General features: G+C 40.3%; 1 protein-coding gene across 1 annotated transcript in view; it reads left to right on the top strand.

The window, feature by feature from the left end:
• Positions 1-22,907, top strand: part of APP (amyloid beta (A4) precursor protein) — a 185,283-nt gene that overhangs the window by 158,570 nt on the left and 3,806 nt on the right. Inside the window, exons 14-16 of the mRNA XM_009327797.1 lie at positions 3,860-3,913; positions 14,800-14,900; positions 18,031-18,177. Coding sequence (XP_009326072.1) covers positions 3,860-3,913; positions 14,800-14,900; positions 18,031-18,177 — 302 coding nt within the window. The remainder of the gene's footprint in view (positions 1-3,859; positions 3,914-14,799; positions 14,901-18,030; positions 18,178-22,907) is intronic.

The raw sequence follows: 22,907 nt of genomic DNA, 5'->3' as shown, positions 1-22,907 counted from the left end.
AATACGAATCCAGAGTGCTAACAGCTCGGCATATGCAAGTGGGTGTCTAGGTAGAGTGAAAGTCTCGACTTCCTCACTGCAAAGAGCTGTTGCACTGTATAAGCAATAGTTTTCTTCAGTCCTGAGCAGGCACACCAGATAAATAATTTACCTCATTGCAAATTTGCATTACTGTCAAAACAAGTTTATAATGGGACCATTGACATCTGAGAGGCAACTAAACAGATCCTGGAGCTGACTGGGTTAGGACCTGGGATCCCACCCCCTCCAGCACAGTCACAGTGACAGGACTTGTTTTTAACGAACCATTCAGGGAATGCTTAAACCAGTGTTATTGTGGAAAAACTGGAAGGAAATGCAGCCATTCAGTCTTATTTTCAAAGTATCCAGTATTCTGTGTACAAGTGATGAAGTTAAAATACTACAAAAAATACCTTAAATTTGTCATTAGTTCCCATGCCTGTTTTCTTCCATGGCCATGACCTAATCCTAGGTGTCACCCAGAGGTATTAATAATGTATTGGATTGGTACGTTGCCATATAATCTCAAGGTTTCATAACTCCATTTGAAATTTTCCCAAACTAAACTGCATGTTTAGGTAAAAGTATAGGTTTTATGCAAACAGTTCATTTTACTAAAATTGCTTTTTCTGATGAATGAGTGAAAAATAGTCTAAAATAAAAAGACCTTGAAAGTCTAGCGTAGCTCAGTATTTTCTGAAAGTATTTCCTTCCTTGTTGTTTCCCTGAGGTAGTTTCCCAGTAAATGTCCACAGAAATTAATGCAAAGCACCAGGTAATACACGACACAACTTGAATGGCTGAACGTATGTCTAGCGTATTGCAATACAAATTAGGTTAACGAAAAATGCTCTCTGAGGGCACTGAAGGCACCACCAAACTGTCAGGAAATTGTATATTAACAATGAAAAATGCACCTTCAGAGATGGGGGCAAAACCCCAACAACTGTGAAGCTCTGACATTGCCAAGGTCCCTGGGCATTTTGCCAATGACTAACTGGGTTTAGTGTTTCAGCCTTTGTATTTTACCATGCAGTTACAGTTGGCCTTAGTGACAAAGTATTTATCTAAAGTGAGATTTTTGTGAATGTACTGTGTTATCCTTATGACTTGGCCAGTTACTCCCTTCAATGCTTGTTCTTGGTAGGTGAGCATCCCATAGCTCTCCTCGCCTGCTGGTTTGTACCAGCTTTTGAGCTTTTTGATTCACCTTTCCTTTATTTTTGAAAAGAGAAGCAACCACGTTCTCTCTTGCTCTTCTGAGATGTATTAGCGTTAGATATAAGGTGGGATGTATACCCTGTATGAAACCTGTGTAGTCAGCGTAAGCAGATACCTACCAATTTAGTTTTGTGAGGCTATTTGGAAAATAAATTTTCAGTCTTAATTCTGTGTACTTCTGTGCACATGGAAGTGTGTTCAAGAGAAATACGATTCTGGAGCATCAAACAGAATGCAGTTTTTATAATGATATGCAGTACATCTTAGAGTTTTGATTATTGATAAATACTCTAATGGATTTAAACTTCTCCCCTCTATATCAACTGTTGTGAGGTGGTGCGGTCCAGTGGGGCAGGCAATGAGGAAGCCCACGGACAAGATTTTTCGGAGTTAACTGCTGTTTGTGCATACATCAACACCAGGGCAAGAGCAAGCAGATTTTAAAATGCAACTGAAATTCAAAAGGTGGCAGCTCAGGCCTGTCCAGAAACCAGACTTTATTTGTATTGTGCTACCCGGGGCACACTGCACTTAGGCACCTGGAATCACGATCTGCTTTGGAAGACCCTTGGCTCTGAGCTTTTGCCTCCAGTTTTTGCCCTGCAACTGGTTTGTGACCTTGAGCAGGTCATTTCACTTTTGTGTCAGTTATGAAATCTGCTGGTAACGTTTGCCTCTTCCCTCTTCCCCTGTAAAGTGCTTCCAAAGCTATAGATGATAAGAACAGTTATTCATTATTAATATCACCTAATGCCACAAATAACTGCATTACTCTGAGGTCAGGGCCATGCTACTGTACAACAGAAACTTTCTCCATCCTTTTCTCCCTTCACCTACTCCCATTTTTATTGCTACGCACAACCTGCTCTCTCAGTTCGCCGTAACTGTGGTCATGTAGGGTTACAGAGTGCTCAGCCAGAAGGAAATAAAACCTTTCAGCCTTCTAGGGAGGCAGGGGCCAGGGCGATGGAGGAGGGTTCTGCAGGAGTAGTTTGGGTAATGTTGATCCTTGGTTGTTTCTTCCCTTCAGTCCTTTCCACTGAAAATTACTGCTGACCTACCCGAGGGTTGGTCCCGACAATATTGGAAAAACCTAGCAGAAGACTTAAATAGGAAAATACTCAAAATTGTAGGTTTTAGTTAAGGGTGGAAATTGGTTTTTGTATAGTGCTAGGTTAGGAAAGCAGTTACATGGTCTGCTAGTGCCACTCTGAACTGCTGTGAAGGAAAGTGGTTTGATGGCTTGCCTCTGCAGCACCAGACCAGCAAGCTCTGTGAAAATTTTGCCCTTTTGGAAACACAAGCAAGTCAGATGTGCAGATGCACTTTCAGTCTGCGGCTACTATAAAGCTGACTTACTGCTTTTTTCTGGAGGCAGTTATCTCCTGTGTACAAAGGGCATGGGTGCCACATAGGCTGTCACTTACAAGCACGGTAGGTTGTTTGTCAGACCCATAGGAACACTAAGCGAGTGACTTCCTAGGAAGATGGGCAGTCCCCTTGCTTAAGTCAGCAGTATCGTCAGGCTAGTGTGATTTTCTGATGCTGAATACGGTGAGCAGTTCATGATTGAAAACTGTACTTTTGTCAGGTTTCCTATGTTATTGTGGCTCCCTTACTGCTGATTAGAAGGTTCATACTTGAATCCTGAAATTCAAATGAATGAGAATACCTTATTTAAAAAATTCTGAATTCCAAGCTACAATGTAAAATTTTATTTCTGAATTTGATTTCTTTCTGACAGTGGCACTTGGGTAGATAAGCAAGGCAGCAGTATTGGAGCAAAAGAGAGAAACAACAAAAAAAGAGGCGGGGGGGGGAATCTGAATGTTTTAGTGAACTTCTCCAATATGTTCAGTTTGGACTTAACTGAGGCAGTAGGTAATGACTCCAACAGCTCTAAAAGTTTTGCACATCCTGTTTTCTATTAATGCCAGTGAGCTCCATCAACCTTAGGTTTCAACTGGTAAAGCCTTAGTACAGTAATACAAGAGTTTTAAAACTGTGTATGACACACAATTGGGTAGAAAGTGGTGTTTCTCCTTTGCTTCCCTTTCAAAAATTGGAAGACAAATTTGCTGTCTACAAATCAGAGCATATTGGAATGAAGTATTGATTGTATTTTCAAAATATGCTTTACTTTTTTCAAACCTTATAGCTAGTGCTGGAAAGAATCCCTATTGAAAGGAAAAAGGAGTCAGGATTCAGTGAGTTTATAAGTCAGCATTGATCAAGACTGGCTGCAAGAACTCACTCGTCATGCCTGTTCTTGCTGCCAATTCTGATCGGAGAATGGGTTGCACGTAATGAATATAGTTTCGCTCTATAGAGAGAAATTCTTTGATCTTGATGGTTTCTCACTTTAAGCAGTAACCAGAATATGATGTAAAATTGACACATCAGTTGTGAAGCTTTCCTTCTGAAGTCGTGCCCATCCCTTCCTTTTATTTCCAGGATTAACTGAAGACAGATCTTTTATAGCTGTTGCTTTGGTAACTTTGTTTATGCAGTATGCCTCTCCTGCACTGTCCCAATGGAAGAGCAGTTGACTTTATCATTTTGGGGGATTTTGTTTATTTTTTGTTTGCTTTTTTGTTTCTTTTCTGCACATGCCCAGTTGAGCCAGTTGATGCCCGCCCAGCTGCAGACAGAGGACTCACCACACGACCAGGTATATAACTTGCATGGCTTTTACCTAACCTGTGTTTTCCCAGCATGCATGTGGTCTGCTTGAGCTGAAATGATCACTTTTTCTTTGGTATAACTTTCTCTTAAAATGTAATGCTATGCCATGAACCAGGGAAGAGTTCCTACGCAAACCCCCATCAGCCTGTGTGAGTGCTGTCTATGTCAAGGGTGTTCAGAACGGGTACTTGCAGAGGGAGTGGGACCCAGAACTGATATTCGTATGAAGTTGTCATCCCTTGTAGCAATAATGCTTTGGCAGGTGCAGGAGGCAGTGGACACGGTACCCCATAGTGCAGAGGGTACTTCTGATTTGGGAATGTATGATGGAAATGTTGAATCCGCTATGTAGAGTATACAGTTTCTTGTAAGTTGGGGCTAATAAAGAATTCATGCGTACAATTTTAGAATTGCAGGGGACATCATGACTTTTTGCTGTGATATTTATCTTAGCTAACTCCAGGTATCTAAAAATTGATACATATATTCTCCCTCTGAATTCACTGAGGACACCTCTATATGGCTATTCATTCCATTCTAGGATAGAGAGGGGTGATTATTTGCCCTCTGTAGGTACCTGTGTCTTCCTATTGATTTCGGAGTAATAGCAGATGACTAGCTTGAGTCAGGCTGCAAATGTTTGGAAAAGTTAAATGGGACAAATCCAGTTTTCAAAAGTAAAAGATTGCTTTTCATACTAACTTCTTTTATGTTGTTTTTCCCCTTTTTTTTGTTTAGGATTACCTAGAAATGGCTGATTCCATTGAGAGCAAACAGCCTTTTATTTCAGAAGAGGTTACTCTCCAACACGTAGTGAGATTAGATCGGTATATTTTAGGGTCAGAATTATTTCAGTGTCACATCGTTATTGTGTTTTTTAATTCAGATCAGATCAAACGGATCAATCTGTCTTCTTTTTCCCTTCATCTTTTCCTCCAAACGTCCATTAGATAACATTATGGACAAAGCCCTCCTAGTGTGTTTAAATCTTTCTGATAACTCACCGGTGTTTACTGACTAAAGAAATTGCTACAATGGGAAGTAAAATAAGCTCATATATTGCAGCAATTGGGATGCATGTCAAGACTGGCTGGGTGATGTGCTCCTAGAACTGTGTTTTAGGAGTTTGACACCTTTACCTTGTGTTTAGAGTCTCAATTCATTCCATGAAGAGAGCCTGGAAGCCGGTACAGAGCTAGCTGTACAACAGTGCCAAAAAATCATGGGATCAGAGAACATCCCCCCAGTACTGGCTTGTCTCTGCCTTCTGGATTAGATTTCTTCCCCAAGAGCAGTAGAAATATCATCACAAATGAAACATGAATGTCTTTAATCCGAATTTTGTAATGTTAGTTCAGTCTAACAATTTTCTTATAATAGTAAAGTTTGTGATTGTTAACTGTTTTAATTTCAGTCGTCTTGAAAAATCTCCTGTTACGAGGCCCATATTTATTACTAAAGATTATTCCTTCCTTCTGTTCCCCCACACATACACACATGTGACAGAAATCTTCGGTGTCCCTTCTCTAGAGAAAGGATTTTCTCACACTGCCGCACTCTAGTTTCAGAGTGAAATGATGTGTTTTAGTCCACTGTATCAGAGTGCTTTGTTGGTTGGGGTGATACAAATAGTACTGAAAGTATGGTTAGCATAGGTCATGACTGATCTTTGTGTACGGTAGACTACTAAGGAAAGGTAAAAAATATTTCAGCATGTGACCATTATGGCTTGAAATTTTCAGCAGATACAGTAACTTTTGCACGATGAAAATCACATGGGATATTTCCTCAATTTTCTGCTCAAGTGCAAAAGTAGTACTGCCCAGGGGCCTGTGCCACCTTCGTCGCTTTTAGTGCAGGGTTGCAAAGGCCCATGCTCTGCTTTTGGCACAGAGCCTGGCAAGGACACACGCTGCGTTCCTCCGTGCAGAGGGATGGTTGCTTCCCTGGAGAGATTGAAGTCTCTCACTGCCGTGCCAGCATTCCGAATTTCACACCATAAAGTGTCTTACATGTGCATGTGAAATAGGGATTTTGCCCCTTTACAGTAGTGCTAAATGTATTGTGACGGTAAGCAAAATGTATTCTCTTCGCCATTCCTGGTAGACCTTGAGTTCCTTATGTCTTTAATCACCAGGTCCAGACTTTGGCAAGTTTGTCCTTACTGATACAAGTTCTGGCAATAAATGTCCACCTGATTTTTCATCATCCTTTAAAAACAATTTATCTGTGATAAAATTTCAGTTTAACAAAAACCTGAAACCAGTTTGAGTAGCTTCATAAACTAGGAATAGAGGAAATCAAATGGATGCTTAATTAAACTGTGAAATACAGAAGGGATACTGATGGTTTAAAAATGTGTGCTTTAAAATGGTTTAACTTGCTAATTAGAAATAAAATTTCTATGTTAGAGGTTAAAAAAGGAAAAGAGCTATTTTGCAGTCACTGTCCTTTTGGGAATAGTCAGTTTTTGTGGTTTGGGGGTATTCTTTACAGGAAGAAAAATCTGAAAAACGAGGATATTATTCTAGAATGAAAAAGTATTAACAAGGGACCTGGTGCAGATTAATACATGCAGCTGCTTGTAACATTTTGTTTTGTTTTAATTGCCCAGATTCTTGTTGATTTCCTGAAAGGTTTGTCCTTTTCATAGTCCTCACTTTCCAGTTTGTGCTTCTACTTGTTTTGCTCAAGGGAACAAGATGGTGACTTGCTTCTTGAGGGTGAAAATACAGGTGCCATGTCAACCTGGAACAGTCCAAGCCTGGGAATAAGAACAAGTGAATGTTTTGTAGGTGTTCAAAATCCTTGAAGAAAATCAGCTCTGAAAGGACTAAGACAAACATACAAACACGTGCCCTTTTTTCTCTTTTCTATTTTGTTTTTACCGCTTTTCACCCACACAACATTCTTACAATGATGTCTGCATTTTTCTTAAAAGTAGATCAAAATCATGCAGATGGTCTTTGTCCCTTTCCCACAAGAGAGGCAATTTGGTCACAGTACAGAAAAGAAGAGCAAGTACTTAGTTGTTAGTAGTATTTGTGATAACTAGAATCTTGTTACCTCACCACATCGTTCTCACTCTTTCAAAACATAAAGTCTGTGAGTGAAGTCAGGAAATGTGAAGAGCTGTCCAATCCATAGAGCAGAAAAGCTTTTGAGTAAGGACCAAGTTTAAAGCATTTACTAAAATTTAAGCCAGTTGTCCAAATCCCTACCTCTGTAGCACTTCACCTTGGCTGTCAGCGGTTGAAGCTTGAATTTGAATCTGATTCACATCAGTCCCAGGAGGAGAGTAATGTCAGGGGGACCCCCATTTCCTGGTGTAGTATGTGATTCACACTGGTATTTGAAAAGGAGCCTGGTGCTTCCACACACTGTCCTTCCCCTTTTTAATTCACAAATGGGAGAACAAAAGTAAGAATTATGCCTGAATCCCTTTTTTGTCATCTCTTTCCTGAAAAGGAGGTAAACAGAGATAATAAAAGGTCAAAGGGAAGGAAAATACCTAGATGTACTAAGCAGTCATCAGTGCGCTATTTTTTAATACAGCACAAAATGATAAGAGATTATGACATGTTTCTTGCTATTTATAAATTGCTTCATCCAGGGAGGCATTAGAAGGCTTCAGTCCAGCCCAAGAACTTCCATAGGAAGAGCTTCAAATACAAAGAATACCTCTACTTGATAGCCTCCCTGTAACAGCTTTTTCAATAGTGTTTCCTTCTCACCTGTGCCCCAGAGGTCGGGTTTTTTTGATGAACACTTAATTTCTTGCAGCTGAATTTTGGGTATGTGTTTATTAGTAACTTTTTTCTCTGTGTGTGTGTGTTTGTGTATAGAGAGAGAGACATAAACACACATAAAGATACATGTAAAAACATCTTTAGATACTCAAAAGCAAGCTCCTTTTTACTCGTGTTAATTCACCGGGTCTGATCTGTGGAAATTGGGTGAAGATTAGAAAACCTGCCATCAGAATGGATGTTGCTTAGTATCCGCAGATTTTCTGAAATTCAAGGTGATAAAATAACCAGTGCTCTGTTCAGGGTAGATCATATTCTCATCTGTTGCACAGTTGCAGCTGTAATTATACCACTAACAGCTGTAATTATATCACTCACAGGATACCCATAATTCACAACACAAGGATTTTATGATATTAACTGTGTTATTTTCTTCCACGTAGTATAGTTTGGGTTTGGGGTTTTTTTACCTTCTCCCAACTCTGTGTCAGTTGATTGTTTTTGCAAACAGTCAATAATTTTGAGGAGACATTGCACATAAAGCTGCTTCTGTGTCTCTGGCCCTTCTGCTAATAAATCATGACATGTCCATCTTTATTACATTGTATAGAAAGCTGAGGGATTTTTTTTTTATACGTGGTTGCAGAGGCTCTGTAAGCCTAATGGCTGTTCTGCAGAATCATTAGCACATATGCTGCAATCTGTATGAAGTGAGGGCATAGAGCAGCTTTTTGAATTATTTATGATTTTCTCAACAGAAATTGCCAGGGTTTTTTTTTCCTGTCTTAGTGATGTTAGTTCAATACAGTTGTCTTAAACCAACTGTCTGCAGCTACCAAATAAAAATCATTAATGGATTTTTTTCCCCAGTAGATTGTTTTGTTTTCTTTTATAAATCAGATAGTTATTAACTGTGAATGCAATTACATGTGCATATGGGCAGCATCTGCATTGACATGCCAGAAAGATTACCAAATGTTACTTGTTTTGATTGTTCATTTTTGCATACATGTAAAATAATCTCTGGTATTCTGAGAAGGAATTATTTCATACCAAGTTCCAATGAGAATCTTTTTTAAAAAAGATAACATTCGTTTTTGCACTTATTTTTTGCTTTCTCCAATTTGAGAGCCATGTAGGCATCCATGAAGTAAAAGCAAACCACCATTTTACTAACTTCCAAGGAGAGACCAGAAAGTTTTAGTTCCATGCAGTCTTAAAAGTACATACTCCTCAAAGATATTTGAGTTGTCCTTACAAAACTGAGTATATAATCTTCATTTTAATCTTTATAAGTGAGTATACAGTCTTCATTCTTCTTCTTTCATTTCAAAATGAGATGACCTGCACAAAGTCAGAGTGTCATACGGAAGTAATAGTTGAACTTCTGGTAAGAACATGCAGCTGCCTACCCAGGTAACTGTTCAAACACTGCATTCCTTTCCATCCGCCCTTTTTATTTTAGATGAAGTTTAACCCAGATAAAGCTGTTTACTACACTTGTAACAGCCCTTGATTCAACAAATCTTTTCTTGTTCTTGCCATTACTCAAATACAGTTCGTGGACATGGAGTTAAATGTTTTCCTGAATGCAGTCATTATATCTGTTGCTTAAACGTGCTACTTTCAGTTTTCTCAATGTAGAGACCACCCAGGTCTGGTAGTTTCAACTGTGCTCCGCTTGGAGGTTTAATTTTTAACTCTAAATGTAACTGGAAGACCACAGGCACAGCTAATACTGTTCCAGATCCTTGCAAAACAAAATCGCAAAATCTTGCTAGGCTGTTATTTAACTGGTAGATGAAGCAATTACAAGCAGTGTAGTAGATAATGTACACCTAATTGCATCCTTGGAGGAATTCATTGTATCCTCTTTTTCTTATCCTTCTTAAAGCCTAAATATATATTTACACAAACAGAAAAGCTCATCTGCGCGAAAGTAAAGCGTTCCGCAAAGCAGCTACTTGGTTTTTATTTCATGAGAGTAGTTTTTAACTCCATATGATTTTTTTATAATTTTTTCCCTTTAAGGGCAAGGAACAATAAGATTTGCATACGCTGCTCTTTTTGATGTTTGGATATGTGTGTGCATATGTGCGTTTGTACACATGTATGTATAAAAGCAGTTAACGTTGCTAATTAACAGCAGGATAATTAAAAGTCCATCAGATAGCTCATTTTGTTGGATTTTACTAGATGCTTTTAAGCCCATGTTTTTGATGGCTAAATAGTTTTGTCAGTTTTTCTGAGGAGTTGCAAGTTAATATATTTACCAGCTGAATTTTGTAGCATTTTTAAATTGAAGTCATTAGGAATGCAACTCCCTGAAGATAGTGTGTAATTCAGAAGAAAAAGCACTAATAATTATCATTATTTGTGAATTTGCAGTGAGGCTGTTGCTCTCACTTTTTTTTTTACATTGGCTTTTGTGTTTGGGTTGTGTATTTTAGACTTGGTAGTAAAAAAATAACATTTTGTGTCAGAATTAACGTTCTTGTCATATAGTTCACTTTTCTTTGTATGCTTATCTTCAATGCAAGAGGAGAGTGGTATTAGGCAGCCCTTAGCTGTTTGCATCTTACCTGATTCACGCACCTCTGGTAAAAGTTTTGGAAAGACCCTTCAGTTTTTCCTTCTTCAGTTACTACCTTTGAAAAATAAATCTTTGATTTTAGCATGTAGGTCTAAACACAGTCACCAGGACAGGAAAGTGAATGAACTGGAAATAAATAGAAGTCTATAGAATAGGCTAAATAGAAAATAGGAAGTCTAAATTCTGTAATGTAACATGGTGGAAATGCACATAAAACCCCGTATATATTTTTGTCTCATACCAGGTATTTAATTGATTCCAGTGCAAAGTCATGCTTCTCTTACTGTATAATCATTTATTTGCAGAAGACCACCAGTTTACCCTAGTTGTACTTTTAAAAGTCTTTTTCCTCACTTCTAAGGGAGATAGGAGGAAGGAAAAAATGGCTATCAGGTTTGTTAGTGCAACAGAAGATTTTTCTGTTTCTGAGCTTTTTCCTGTGCTAGCTGCCAAAGACGAGTTTTAGTAGGCCTGACATCGTTAACTTCCTAATATCAGGTCCTACTTTGTGTTCAGATCCCATGGCATTTTTGTGGATTGGTGAGTAAGGCCAAGTTGACCACCAGACCTTGGTCATATGGCCCAAAGCAAAAAAATTCTCCCTGATCTCAAGGCAAAAGATTGTTTAACCTACTGCATGCTGGAAGTACGGCTCCTGTGCTACTGTTTGACGGGAATGGGAGGAGGGAAGGGAACCTTCAAAGAAATGTGGCTTTAGGGAAGTCTGAGCCTGTGTTTTTCCAGCGGCTGAGACTACTAATGAACTTACCACCCTCTATCGCTCGTCGATGTGAAGGCTCCTGACCTGTTCTGCCCCCTGAAATGCTGCTGTAACTCCCGCCTGTGGCATTTGGCTCAGTTTAACTGAAGCTAACAAAGACCCACGGTCTAAGCTATCGTAGCTTGCTTTCACTGAAAGTGGTCAGAGCCCAAGAGCAGAAGTACCCAAGCCCATTATCCTGTCTCTAACAGTGGCGCGTACAGGATACTTACAGACTCCACCTCTGCCTTCTACTCCTAGCACTTCCACTGAGCTTTTGGCAGCCAGCATTTGATAGACTTCCAGGACTGGAAATTGTATTTTCACCATTGTGTTTAGTAACCCTGGATGAACCTTTCTTCTTTACATTTGTTCATTTGTATTTTGAACATCCTCATGATTTGTGCCAATGAGTTCCACAGTCCAATTTTGCATTGTGCCAAATTATATACATATACACTTTCTTTTGTTAGTTTTTAATCTGCTGTGTCATAGCCGTGTTGGTGTCCTGTACTTTCTTAGGAGAAATAATGCATAACAGTTTCCTGTAGACTTTCTCCTTGTCATTCACAGTCGTATAGACCTGTGTAGTGTTCCCCTTTGGTTGTCTCTTCCAGTCTGAAGACTGCCGATTTGTCTAGTCCTTCTTGTACAGAAACCATTCCATACCAGCGACTGTCTGTCTCTCCCTGCTTTGTATCTTTTCTAGTTCTTCTGCCTTCGTTTGAGGTGGGGTGACCAGAATGGATAGCCGGATTTAAAACGAGAATGCATCATTTATACAGTGGTGTAACGATGTTTTCTGTTTTCTCTATTCCTTCATAATTACTCCTAGCTTTCTCTTTGCCTTTTTGACTGCTACTGAGCCAACTGCCCACAGAGAGTTATCCGCAGTGACTGCAAGGTCTCTGTCCTGGGTGGAACAGAGCTGATTTAGAGTCTATTGTTGTGTATGTATAGTTAGGGCTGTGTATCCCTGTGAGCACCACTTTACATTATATGAACGTTGAATACCATTTCCCTTTTATTGTGCACTCAGAATTTGTAATATCCTTCTGCAGTTCTTTGCAGCTGGTTTTACTTTGACTATCCTCTTCTTTTCTTTTATTTTTTGTCAACAAACTTTGTCACGTCACTATTCACTCCCTTATCCAGATCACTTTACAAACAGCACAGCACAGATCTTTGTAGGACCCTGCTGGTAACCTTCCTCCATTGTGAAAAATGGCTGTGTATTTACACTTCATTTCCTATCTCTTAATCAATTATGGAAAGTCTTGTAGGACTTTCCCTCTTAATCCTTGCCATCTTAGCTTCTGCCAGAGCTTTGATCAGGGACCTTCTCAAAGGCTTTTTGGAAATCCAGATTCACTCCAAGCCCAGTCACTGTTTCCCATGTGCTTCCTAACTCTTCCAGTAACCTCTAAGAGGTTTGGGAGGCAGGACTTCCCTCAACAAAAGACAAGTTGATTCTTCACGGATGTATTTCATATATGTATGGATATGTTTTAATCAATATTTATAGCTTCAGTGAATTTGCCAGCTGTAGCAGTAGAGCTTTGCAATTCTCCAGGCCCTTGCCTCAGGGGAGTTTCCACGTGGTGCTTTTGCCGGCGTGTCTAAGGGGCAAGTGTGGCCGTGGACAGTGGTGAGCAGCTGGGAGCCTGCTGCCTCCTCAACCGCTACAGCTGTGGGCAGGGAACCAAGTCCTGGGAAAGCCCTTTCCCCCCACCTATTTAATCTATGTGAAGCACTGCTATTTCACTGTTGGGTTCCCCCCCCCTTTTAATCCTAAAAACAAAAAGGGGGGGTGTGAAGAGGCGAGCCTCTGTGAAGCCAGATACACATTCTCATTTTCTTTGCTTCCCATTGATGCAGGTATAGGGGCTATTTTGAGATGATGTACAAAAGAGAGTAAAATGTATTCTTATTTCAGTTTGGAAAACTAACCATAGCTGCTTCAGGGATAGAAAGTTAAACCTCTTTTCAGGTACCATGTGGGTTTTATTTCCTTCATCTCCATTTCTTCCTGCATTTCATTGTCAGAACATCATGGCTGGTTTTCAAACTGCAATTCCTTAAGTACGTTACGGTTCTTGCATTGAAATGGTCTCTCGTATATAAATGCCATAATATACTTGTGTCAGTACTGTAATGTGGCATCAAAAATCACATGCTTGATAAAGAAATTTAAGATCTTTCAGTGCTTTATCCCTTAAAAAAAAGACACTAAGGTAGAATTTATGGGGCCGTCTGACTGTTCAAGAAAATAACCATAAATACTTTACTGCATGAAGATGATTCTTGTTCTCTCCTTTGCATGGTTTACTGTGAAAAGAAAGATCAGAACCTTAAAATGGGATTGTTCCAGAGAAGTTCTTGGGAAGGTCTGTTCTTGCTGACTCATAATACAAAAATAAATCAGCATTTAATGAAAAAAGAAATTGCACATTCAAAGGCAATAAAAGGGCAATAATTCTTGCATTGAGTGCTACTTTAGACTGTGGAGCTCATTGGCACATGGAAGTCTTTAAGAATTTATTGAGAGTCCAGAGAGACTGTAGAGCACAAGAGCAGTCAGTAGTGTTGAGAATTTTAGAAGAGGTTCTCCCTCTGCATCAGAGCTTAAGGTCAGCCCAAAATACTAAGAATCAGAATGAAGGCTTGGAGAGAGGAGTTGGAGTGATAAAATGCTTAAGTAAATATAGATGAGGAATATGAACCAGTTTGTTCTTATCGCATTAGATAGGGTGAGGAAATAACGTCTCATAAACAGCATGCTTCTGCAGTGTTTGTACCTCCAAGAAATATAAATGTCAGTCAGTTGGTACTGAGAAGGAAAATAGCCAGCTACATGAATACGCGTATGTTCTCTATAAGCCAGAGCCAGCTTTTCAGGACAAAACATTCATAGGTACATATATAGCATGCACTGCTCAGCTGTTGTAAGTCTGGCTCATTCTCCTAAGGCTATTTTCCGGGAGGAAGTCCTGGCCTTCTTTCCAGTTAGGCAAGTGCAGCAACTCCCCTATGCACCGATAAGGGGAGAACAGGACTGCAAACTATCTACAATTAAAATCATTGCAAGCTTTGCTTACTTGCTTTAGTGCATGATTCTAATCAAGAGGGACAGTTATCATCTCTCAAGCAGATGTCAAGACTTGAATCAGATTAATTCTGAGCAGTCTGAAATATGAAAATAAATAAGAACTGTGTAAACTTCACGAACAATTTAATAACTGTTATTTGTGCATGTTTGTGCAAAAAGTACAGACTCACAGGAAGCAAGAAAATATAATATCTGGGGTTCCCCACTTCACACCACGGGTATGTGTTTTTTCCTCACAGCAGCCTGAGCTTAGGGAGGAGGAAGATTTCGGCCTAAACACCAAATTTTCTTGACATTGCTAAAGAGGCTGTCAGAGCAGATCTGTCTGCATCCTGTGAGCCAATTCAGGAGACCGCTGTTGGTACCTCACAGCTTAGTTCTTGCAGTGTTTCATGCTGAAAGCTTTTGATGCTTGTACCAACATAGCTGCAGTGAATTAAGGAACGTTTAACAGAGGAGAAATTTTACCAGCTCATTCTGTGTCACCTCAGTGGGACTGAAACATCAGATGTACCTCACTTTCCTCCCAGTTCCCGTTCACGTTGCATCACACCTCCTCCGCGTGAATGATACCATTGCCTTCTGCTCTTGTAATGGTGGAGGTAAGCGGAGCATAATTGAGTCGATGGCTTTAATGAATTGTCGTTGCGGTGCAATGCAGGTTCCGGGTTGACCAATGTTAAAACAGAAGAGATATCTGAAGTGAAGATGGATGCGGAGTTCCGGCATGACTCAGGATATGAAGTTCATCATCAAAAGCTGGTGAGTGAACAGACAGTGCTTTCCACACGTGTGTTTTGAGTTGCTGATTCAGTCTTGAACTAGTGGGTCAATTATGGCCATGTTTCCCCTGACTGATGTGGATGCTGAAAGTGCCAACAAAAAGTTTTCACGTGAACAGATTATGATTTTTCTGGTTCTCTCTTAAATGAGAGTAAACCTGGAATAATTTCAGCAGAGAGGGTGGAAAGCCGTCAAGTCTGACATGAGAGGAAATTCTGGCAGTTCCTGTCCTTGCATTGCCACGTGACTGGATGTGGTCATATGGGCAATGCTTGTCCCCCGGTCCATCTGTCATGGTCACATAACTAAAGAGAAGGGATACAGAGGAAGGAAAATGCTAAGTAAGTTTAAAAAGGAAGAAAAAAAATGTTTGATGGAGACACGCAGCATGGTGCAGCAAGAAATAGAGTGACGCTATTTCAGGAATAGATTCCTTTTCTGTCAGAACAGATGGTGGTGGTACATGAAGGAGGCTGAACTCCATGGAGCATAACCTTTCGCAAGATTCCCAGCTTGGGATAAGAGGAGGTTCTCCACTGGCCTTGATTTTAAGTTGTACTTGGCTGTATCTGTGTGTTTTGTTCCTTAAGGTATATTAAATTACTAACAGGTGAAGGGCAGGTAGGAGCAAAATATTGTTCCCCATTTGAACTGTGCTTCTTAGGAACACAAAAATAACAACCAAAAGCAATATGAGTAAGAACAAGCATCTTCTAAAAGCTTTTTTCAGTCCCTTAATAAGTAATGAAGAACCCATACAGCCGTGTTGACTATAAACCTTTTCTGCTTTCTCTTTTGTAAAGGTATATTACATGATGAGACTTCAGTTCCGTGACTTTCAATATCCTGATATTAAACTTGAAAGCTTTTTTTCTTAATATATTCTTAAAGCTAAGTAGTGCTGAAAATTAAAATTAACATGGGACTCAAATTTGTATTTGAACTAGGCAATCACTGTGTGAAAAGATATTCTGCCATCTCTTTGACACCGAGAACTGAGAATTCCCAGTTTGATGAGCTAATCCAAAATGCATTAGCACTAATTTAGGAAATTCTGATGTGCTTAGCTCAGATGGGTTAAACATTCTGATGGAGTAAACCCGTGTGAGTTTACTGAAGGGAAGGAACTTGCAGGAACGTGTTTTAGACACAGTAGTTACTGAACCTGTGTCACATGCACTTCCTAGCAGCAGCCTTTAATGTTTAAGTGGTTTGATATGATCCTGAGCAGTTTGGTGCTGGCAACTACCCTTACCGTGGTGGCTGATGGGGAATGCATTGTAATCCTGCACTTGGGTAGTCTGTGTCATGCTTAAAATAGGACCTTTCCAGCTTTTTAAAGCATTTCATGCCATACTTCTTACTGGTAGGTAGAACCATTATTTAAAAATTAGTAAGCTGTCCTCCAGGTTATCTTTTCAATTGAGACTGAGCAAGGAGTCCGGTATTGCTGAGAAAGTACTGGGCTGATGCCTTACAGGGCATTGCTTGTTTACCACATGCCATATCCTAGCCGGTGCCCTTCTCCATTAGCTGTAATTCAAAAGCAGTAAGCAGAAAATACGTTCATCTGTGTTTTCCTTCCTCTGTGCCCTGGTAGGATTTACTGAAACAGTCTCCTTAGGATATTGCTTTGAATTCAGCTGCACATTGTATTTTACACGCAAACTTCTGAATTGAGCTGAAATTGCAGTTATTTTCTTCTGTATGAGCGTTCACATTTTAACTGTACATTAAGTTGATTTTCATGGCTCAGAGTGCTTAAGGCCTTCCTCTGTTGCACGTGTATATTAGCTGGGGCATTTCACAGTGCTCCGAAATAGTATGGTAACAGAATTTCAGTCCTGGGCAGGTAAAATTGGCAGAAGAAATTATTACTTCACATAAGGTTATGCCAACACTGTCCATTGTGTGTACTTTCTAGTGAATTCTTAACTTTGTTTAAACACGTTTCTTGCTTATGACTAGGAACAACAGAAATATTTATACTGCATGCTTTAATACCTCTCTGAGGAAGATTGTGTTTCTTAGAGTGCAAACGTTACACAGCTCATTATAATTCTCAGCTGGTTTCCTGCTTCCCTCTGCATTTTGGTTAAATACTTGTCAAAGTGTTTAGTCTTTCAGAGTGAGATAGTCTTACAATTCTGTGAATGTAATTTATTCTCTAATCCTTTTTGCCCATTTTGGCTAAAAATTATAATAATAAAAGCCCACTATTGCCAAGCAGACAAAAGGTTTGTAAAACATGCATAGATGTAAAATAATCCAGCATATTCCTTGAATACAAAACAGGACAGTGAAAACAATCACCCACTTTTCATACCTGCTCCTGTTGCTAAAAGGCAATCTTACTAAATGCATAGTAAAGCATCTCGCTGTCCACTGTTTTGCCTTATCAGTACATATAATTCAAGTGGATCTTCTCTTGTTTTTCACACAACTGTTACCTCGTCTAGGTCTCACATGAGTACTGTCATCATCCAGGTATAGCTCATTCTCCCTTTACCCTGCAAAATCTTGAAGCGTCCCTTGGTGGTCACTTAAATCAGCGTGCTTGCTTTTGTTGGACTCTTGTCTCTTTGGTGTGAGAATTTTCTCCCAACTGGTTGTGTGCAAGTTTCACTGTTGTCCTACAAGTCTTCACTACTCTTTTATCGAAGAATAAAAGCTAGTGCAAACAAGCCACACAGATGTAGATTTCTGAACACTTTTCATGGTTAGCATTCTAAAAACGAAGAAATGTGTATGCTTCCTCGTTACTCCTCTACAAGCTTATCGGTCATTTTGCAATTAGCTTGACTCACTTACCCAAGAAAAAAAAAGCAGCTACTGTCTAAGACCTGTGTGAAGCAGAAACGTGTGGATGAGTCTTCCCCTTAGCCACAGCACTGCTACACCACAGGCAATACAGATTTCCCAAATTGCTCTTCTCCAACTATGAGAGCTTTGTGGTACAGCGGTCCAGTTTTGAATAATTAGGATGACATGCAGTACTGTTTAATTACTGATACTTTAGGAGGCTTTTTATTGCTGTGGCAGCTGGACAGGTTAGCCAAATATTCAGTGAGCTTTTTATTAGCCACCTTACTTTATTTTTCTTTTGTAGGTGTTCTTTGCTGAAGATGTGGGTTCAAATAAAGGTGCCATCATTGGACTAATGGTGGGAGGTGTTGTCATAGCAACAGTGATTGTCATTACTTTGGTGATGCTGAAGAAGAAGCAGTACACATCTATTCATCATGGGGTTGTGGAGGTAAGAAAAGATTACCAAGCACAGCTTGTGTCACATGTACAACACAGTCAACATACTACTCTATAAATATATTTACAAATGAAGAAACCATGTTTTTTGCTAGCCTAATGTTCAGAGTCAGAGTGGTTGCATCTAGCAGAGTGGAATCAAATTGCCTTATTTTGTAAATGCAGACACAATATAAACCATGTTAAGTTGGGTGTAAAACCACAAAAATCTCTTCTGGAACTATCCCAGACCAATCACCTCATAATGTGAAAGTTCATTTTATAGGAAATTTAACAGCCAATGAGCAGATACTGCACAAGAGGAAAAATCTGGTTTTACCGTTGTTCAGAATTCACACACACAGATATCTTTATTTAGCTGGCAAATAAACATTTGAGGCAGGTCTTCTGTGGATTGTGCTGTACACTACAAGGATTTTCCCTATACAGATACTTTATGACTTTTTGTTCTCTAAACAAGATTTTCTTTTGCCACCAACAGCTTTTGATTTATGGCTAATCTGAAATTCATAGATTTGAGAAACAAATAATATGTAAGACTCTCATACGGGATTTTCAAGATGAAAACCCTTATCTTTTCCCAATCTACCAAGTAAATTTGTGGTCAATTTACAGTAACTTAAAACACCTCATCTGTTGCTTGGATTTAAGACAAGATCTCTGTAAGTAGAAAAACTTTATGAGCACTGGGAGGGGGGTTAGGTAACTTTTTTTTCCCTTCGTGTACGGATACCTAGATTGCTGTGTGAGTGTCTGGTTCATGGATAGTACTTGTATTAGCAAGCACTTGAGACACTTACATGTTTTTGCCTTCCGAAACTCGTGTTTTACATTTTTGATTGAAACTAAGTCTTGTTCAAGTCCACCGTTCATGTTGGTTTCACCTTGCTTTGATCTTGCTGGAGACATACATGCTTCCTGATGCAGGTATGCCACTGTCTGGGGCAATGAAGGGTCTTAAAAATATTTGAGTAAGCCTTTGTCTTAAGCCTGTGCTTGTGCGTCCTTGTGTCCGTGCTGTGGTTGCCCATGTGGTTTGAAACCTTCCGAAGAGACATGGTCAGAAGACCACTGACTGTTTGGGGTGGGATTTGAGCAGACAGCAAGCCTTGCAGAATTTTGGACTGAGACAGAAAATAGCAAGCAAGAATCTCAGCTTTAACTTTCCTTATGAAAGCTTCCAGCCCATTTTGTAGAAAATTGAAACGGGTTTCAGTTTTAAACCACCGGGTTGATAGCTGCTGCCAACAGTTGTGCAACCCGAGACCTATTATCACTTAGGGAATAAAAAATTTTACAGATAAAACCATAAAGCTATAGCATGCGGATCTACCAAGAATATTAGTCGATTTATAGTACCTCACTGGAGATGGTGTCGCCTTGTAGATTTGCTGCATTGTGTCTGGCATTGGCAGGCAGGATTCCTTATTCTGCCAGACTTGCTCTGTGGTCTTGGCAGACTGCATAGCCTCACTGTCTGAGCTTCTCGCCTGCAAGAAAGGCATAACATCTATTTTTGACCTAGGTTGGTGAAAATTCTGTAGCGCTTACTTTGGGGGAAAAAAATGCACCCAAAGATCCATATACAATTGAGGTTTAGTATTAAATTGTCTTCAAAATTAAGCTGTTCTATTCTAAAGAGGATTAATTTAATTAGCAGCGGTGCACCTTTAATGTGCTGTGCACAAAAAGCATAAAACAGCAAAATCACTTGATGTAAAAATAACTGTACATCAGCTCTAGGTTGGCTGAGTGTATTTTAACAAATCTTGCAACCTGTTTGTTGCGTGTCAGAAGTTACTGTGAGAATTTAACTCTGTGATAATGGATGCAAGATTACAAAACAGGTTCTGTTCCACCTGTATTCTTATCTTCCAAAAAGTCAACTCTGACTGTAATACTTTTCCTCATTTCACTATTTCTTTAACAAAAGACGTTACTAAAAATCCTGTTAGCCTTTTTCTGAAGTTCTGAGGAGGAACATACTTTTCCTATTTAGAAAAAGTGTCATAGTAATTTTCTTTCAGTCTGAAAATATAAATGTTTCAAAGTGGTTCAACCTCTCCAGGAGCAGGACTGCCACAGTTAAGTACAGGACCAAGTGATTGAAAACTACTTATTATTTGTGCCCACAGGAGCTCCAGCAAACATTCTGAAGGTGTGTTTTGCTGGTGCACCCACCCCAGCTGTCTGTAGGAGGTTACTAACTCCATGAAAGCAGGTGGCAAAAGAGAGGTTCTCGCCTCTCCTGTGGCCCCAGGTTACAGCCGACTGTCTCAGCTCCTCCTCTTTTCAGTATCTCCTCTTCGAAGCTCATTTGCTTTCTGTTACGGAGGCAGCACCTCCAGCAGGAGCACGTGGGGAGAGCTGACAATGGGAGGGCTCACAGCAGTAGCAAAGAAGCCATTAAAATTGCTGTAATACTCTCCAAAGTCCATCTCTCAAAGTCCAGTCTGCAGGTGTATATTAGGCAGCATCTATTTACCACCATTTAAATAACAATGTTGTGTTCAGTGCATCTCTGAGGGCTGCCAGCACCTCCTGTCTGGGCTTTTGATCTGCCCCATGTGTGTAGAGGCAGCACGTGAATTTTTCTGCAGCATTGCCATCTTCCTGACTGCACGTTAGGATTTTCTGTGTGGAAGATCCATAGGCTGGAGCAGAAGGGAATAGGTGGACGGTCTCAAAAGAGGTTATCTACCCGACAGAGCTGTTTTCTCAAGAGGCATCGCATCATAGAGAAGAGAGGTGTCCAGGCTGCTTCTCAGCAGTGCCAGAGTACTCACACCTCTTACGTGCTGTGTTCAACTTCTGCCACCTCCATAATGGCTGCAAAAAGCTTCTTAAAATGACAAAGGGCTTTAGGGATTTACTGAAGAGGAGATAATCGAGTTCAAGGCATGTCATTTAGCAGAGCAATACCTAGGACAGAGGTTGTAAGAAACCAGAGGAACAGGTTGGCAGAATCGAAATGGGTAAAAGTGAGTAGAAGAGAAGACATTCAGGATGAGCGATAGTGCATGTAGGTTGGCGGTGAGATGGATTACCCTGCAGCAGACAGCTACAGGAAAGAGGTGCTAGTGTACCAGCACTAGTCATTTTAAAGGCTGAAGGGAAAATTAAAAAAAAAGAAATTGACTAAGACTGCAAGTAGGAGCCTCAATAAATCCCTTTCATCTATAAATGCCATATTTCAGGTTATTGGACTTTCACTGTAAACTAGTTTTATCGAAGTGGGGCATTTTAATGGAAGATTGTGCAAGGGTATTAAAAATTCAGTCTGATTTTACTGTCCTTCATCATATTTTTTCGTAATCTTTCTCCTCCCTGATTTTCTTCCAAGTTTCTCTAGTTTCTCATCAATTCTTTAGTCTCTTCTGCCTTGCACTTTCTTTGATTCTTTTTTTATTTATGTTGTTGTCTTACCCTGTTTCTTTCCTGCAAGCAGGTTATGCTGTGTGCTTAACACATCTTCTAGTCCTGAATAAGAAGTGCTGAGTGGGAGGCTTAAGCTAAAACAGGTGACAGAGTTCAATACAGTGTTGTTTGGGGCTTAAATATGAAGAAATACAGCACAGGTTCTGGCATACCCCTCCTTTGCATCCCAGCCTAGTAGGGGGAGCCTCCTAGAAAGAAAGATGCTCTTAGGCATGTATTGGTGCTGGGAGACCCCTGATCCCTCAACCCCAGAGCTTCATATTGCACTTTAATTCCGTGCTAGAAGAGAATCTTTTAGAGCTGTCAGTGGGCTTAGTTATGAACTGTGAGGCGCTCACTTCTTGATTTGGAGAAGCACCAGCTACTCCTGTAGCATGGTGCTATTGTGCACAAGAACCAGGGCTGACTTGATGCTACAGCAGCCCATTCAAGAATGAAAGGAAGGGTGGCTTTTCCTCTGCACTTGCTTCGTATTCTTATTTTCCATAAGTGCTGAAAAGGCTACAGGGACATTCGCTATTTTCCCTGCTTTGTTCTTCTCTTCCCTTCGCAGCCATGTTAGTGACAGCTTCAGCAGCAGCAGACGGCATGTGGCAACGTGATCACAACGGAAATAGTTAACATTGTGAAATTTGCATGGTCCTCAGGGTAGGGATTAGGCCTCTTACATGTTTGTACAAAATCTACATGGAATGGATTTGTTAGGCCCTACTGTTGTTATACTGATGACATACATCGAAAACAGGTGCTCTGCCAAACAGCAATAAATAGCATCAAGGAATTGCCAGAAGTTGATTCACTGCATAGGGATATAGATGGTGTATCCTTGTGGAGGGAGAAGTTGGCAACCCCTGGAAAGCAGCGGGAAGCAACCCAGCCCCTGGAGATACTTGCGGAGATGAGTGCTGTGAGCTGTGGCAGCTCTCACTGCCTCTCACCCAGCCCCACCGCTGCCCTCTCTGCTGGGCGTAGGTGAGACTTTGAGCAGCAGGCACGGACGAGACTTTCAAATGGGAGTGCACAGTTGTATACTGGCTGCTGAGCACGTTGTTGTACAGAAATGTCTTGGGGATTTGGGTGTAGAGGTTGAAGAGGAGACAGGCTGTGAAATTCCCAGGGGTTCTCCTGTCCTTGATAGATCGAAATGGTTGTTGGCAGCCAAGCTGAGTACTCACCGCTCGCGTGGGCTGGCCAGGGGAAGCGTGCATCCTTCAGTAGAAAAGAAAAAGTTTCTTTTGTCACTTTTGGAGGGAGAGGGGGGCAGGGAAAGAAAAACACTCTTCC

The sequence above is a fragment of the Pygoscelis adeliae genome, unplaced genomic scaffold, assembly GCF_000699105.1.
Source record: "Pygoscelis adeliae isolate BGI_AS28 unplaced genomic scaffold, ASM69910v1 Scaffold14, whole genome shotgun sequence".
Lineage (NCBI taxonomy): Eukaryota > Metazoa > Chordata > Aves > Sphenisciformes > Spheniscidae > Pygoscelis > Pygoscelis adeliae.
The sequence above is the reverse complement of the archived record's forward strand: the minus strand, read 5'-3'. Positions and strand labels throughout refer to the sequence as shown.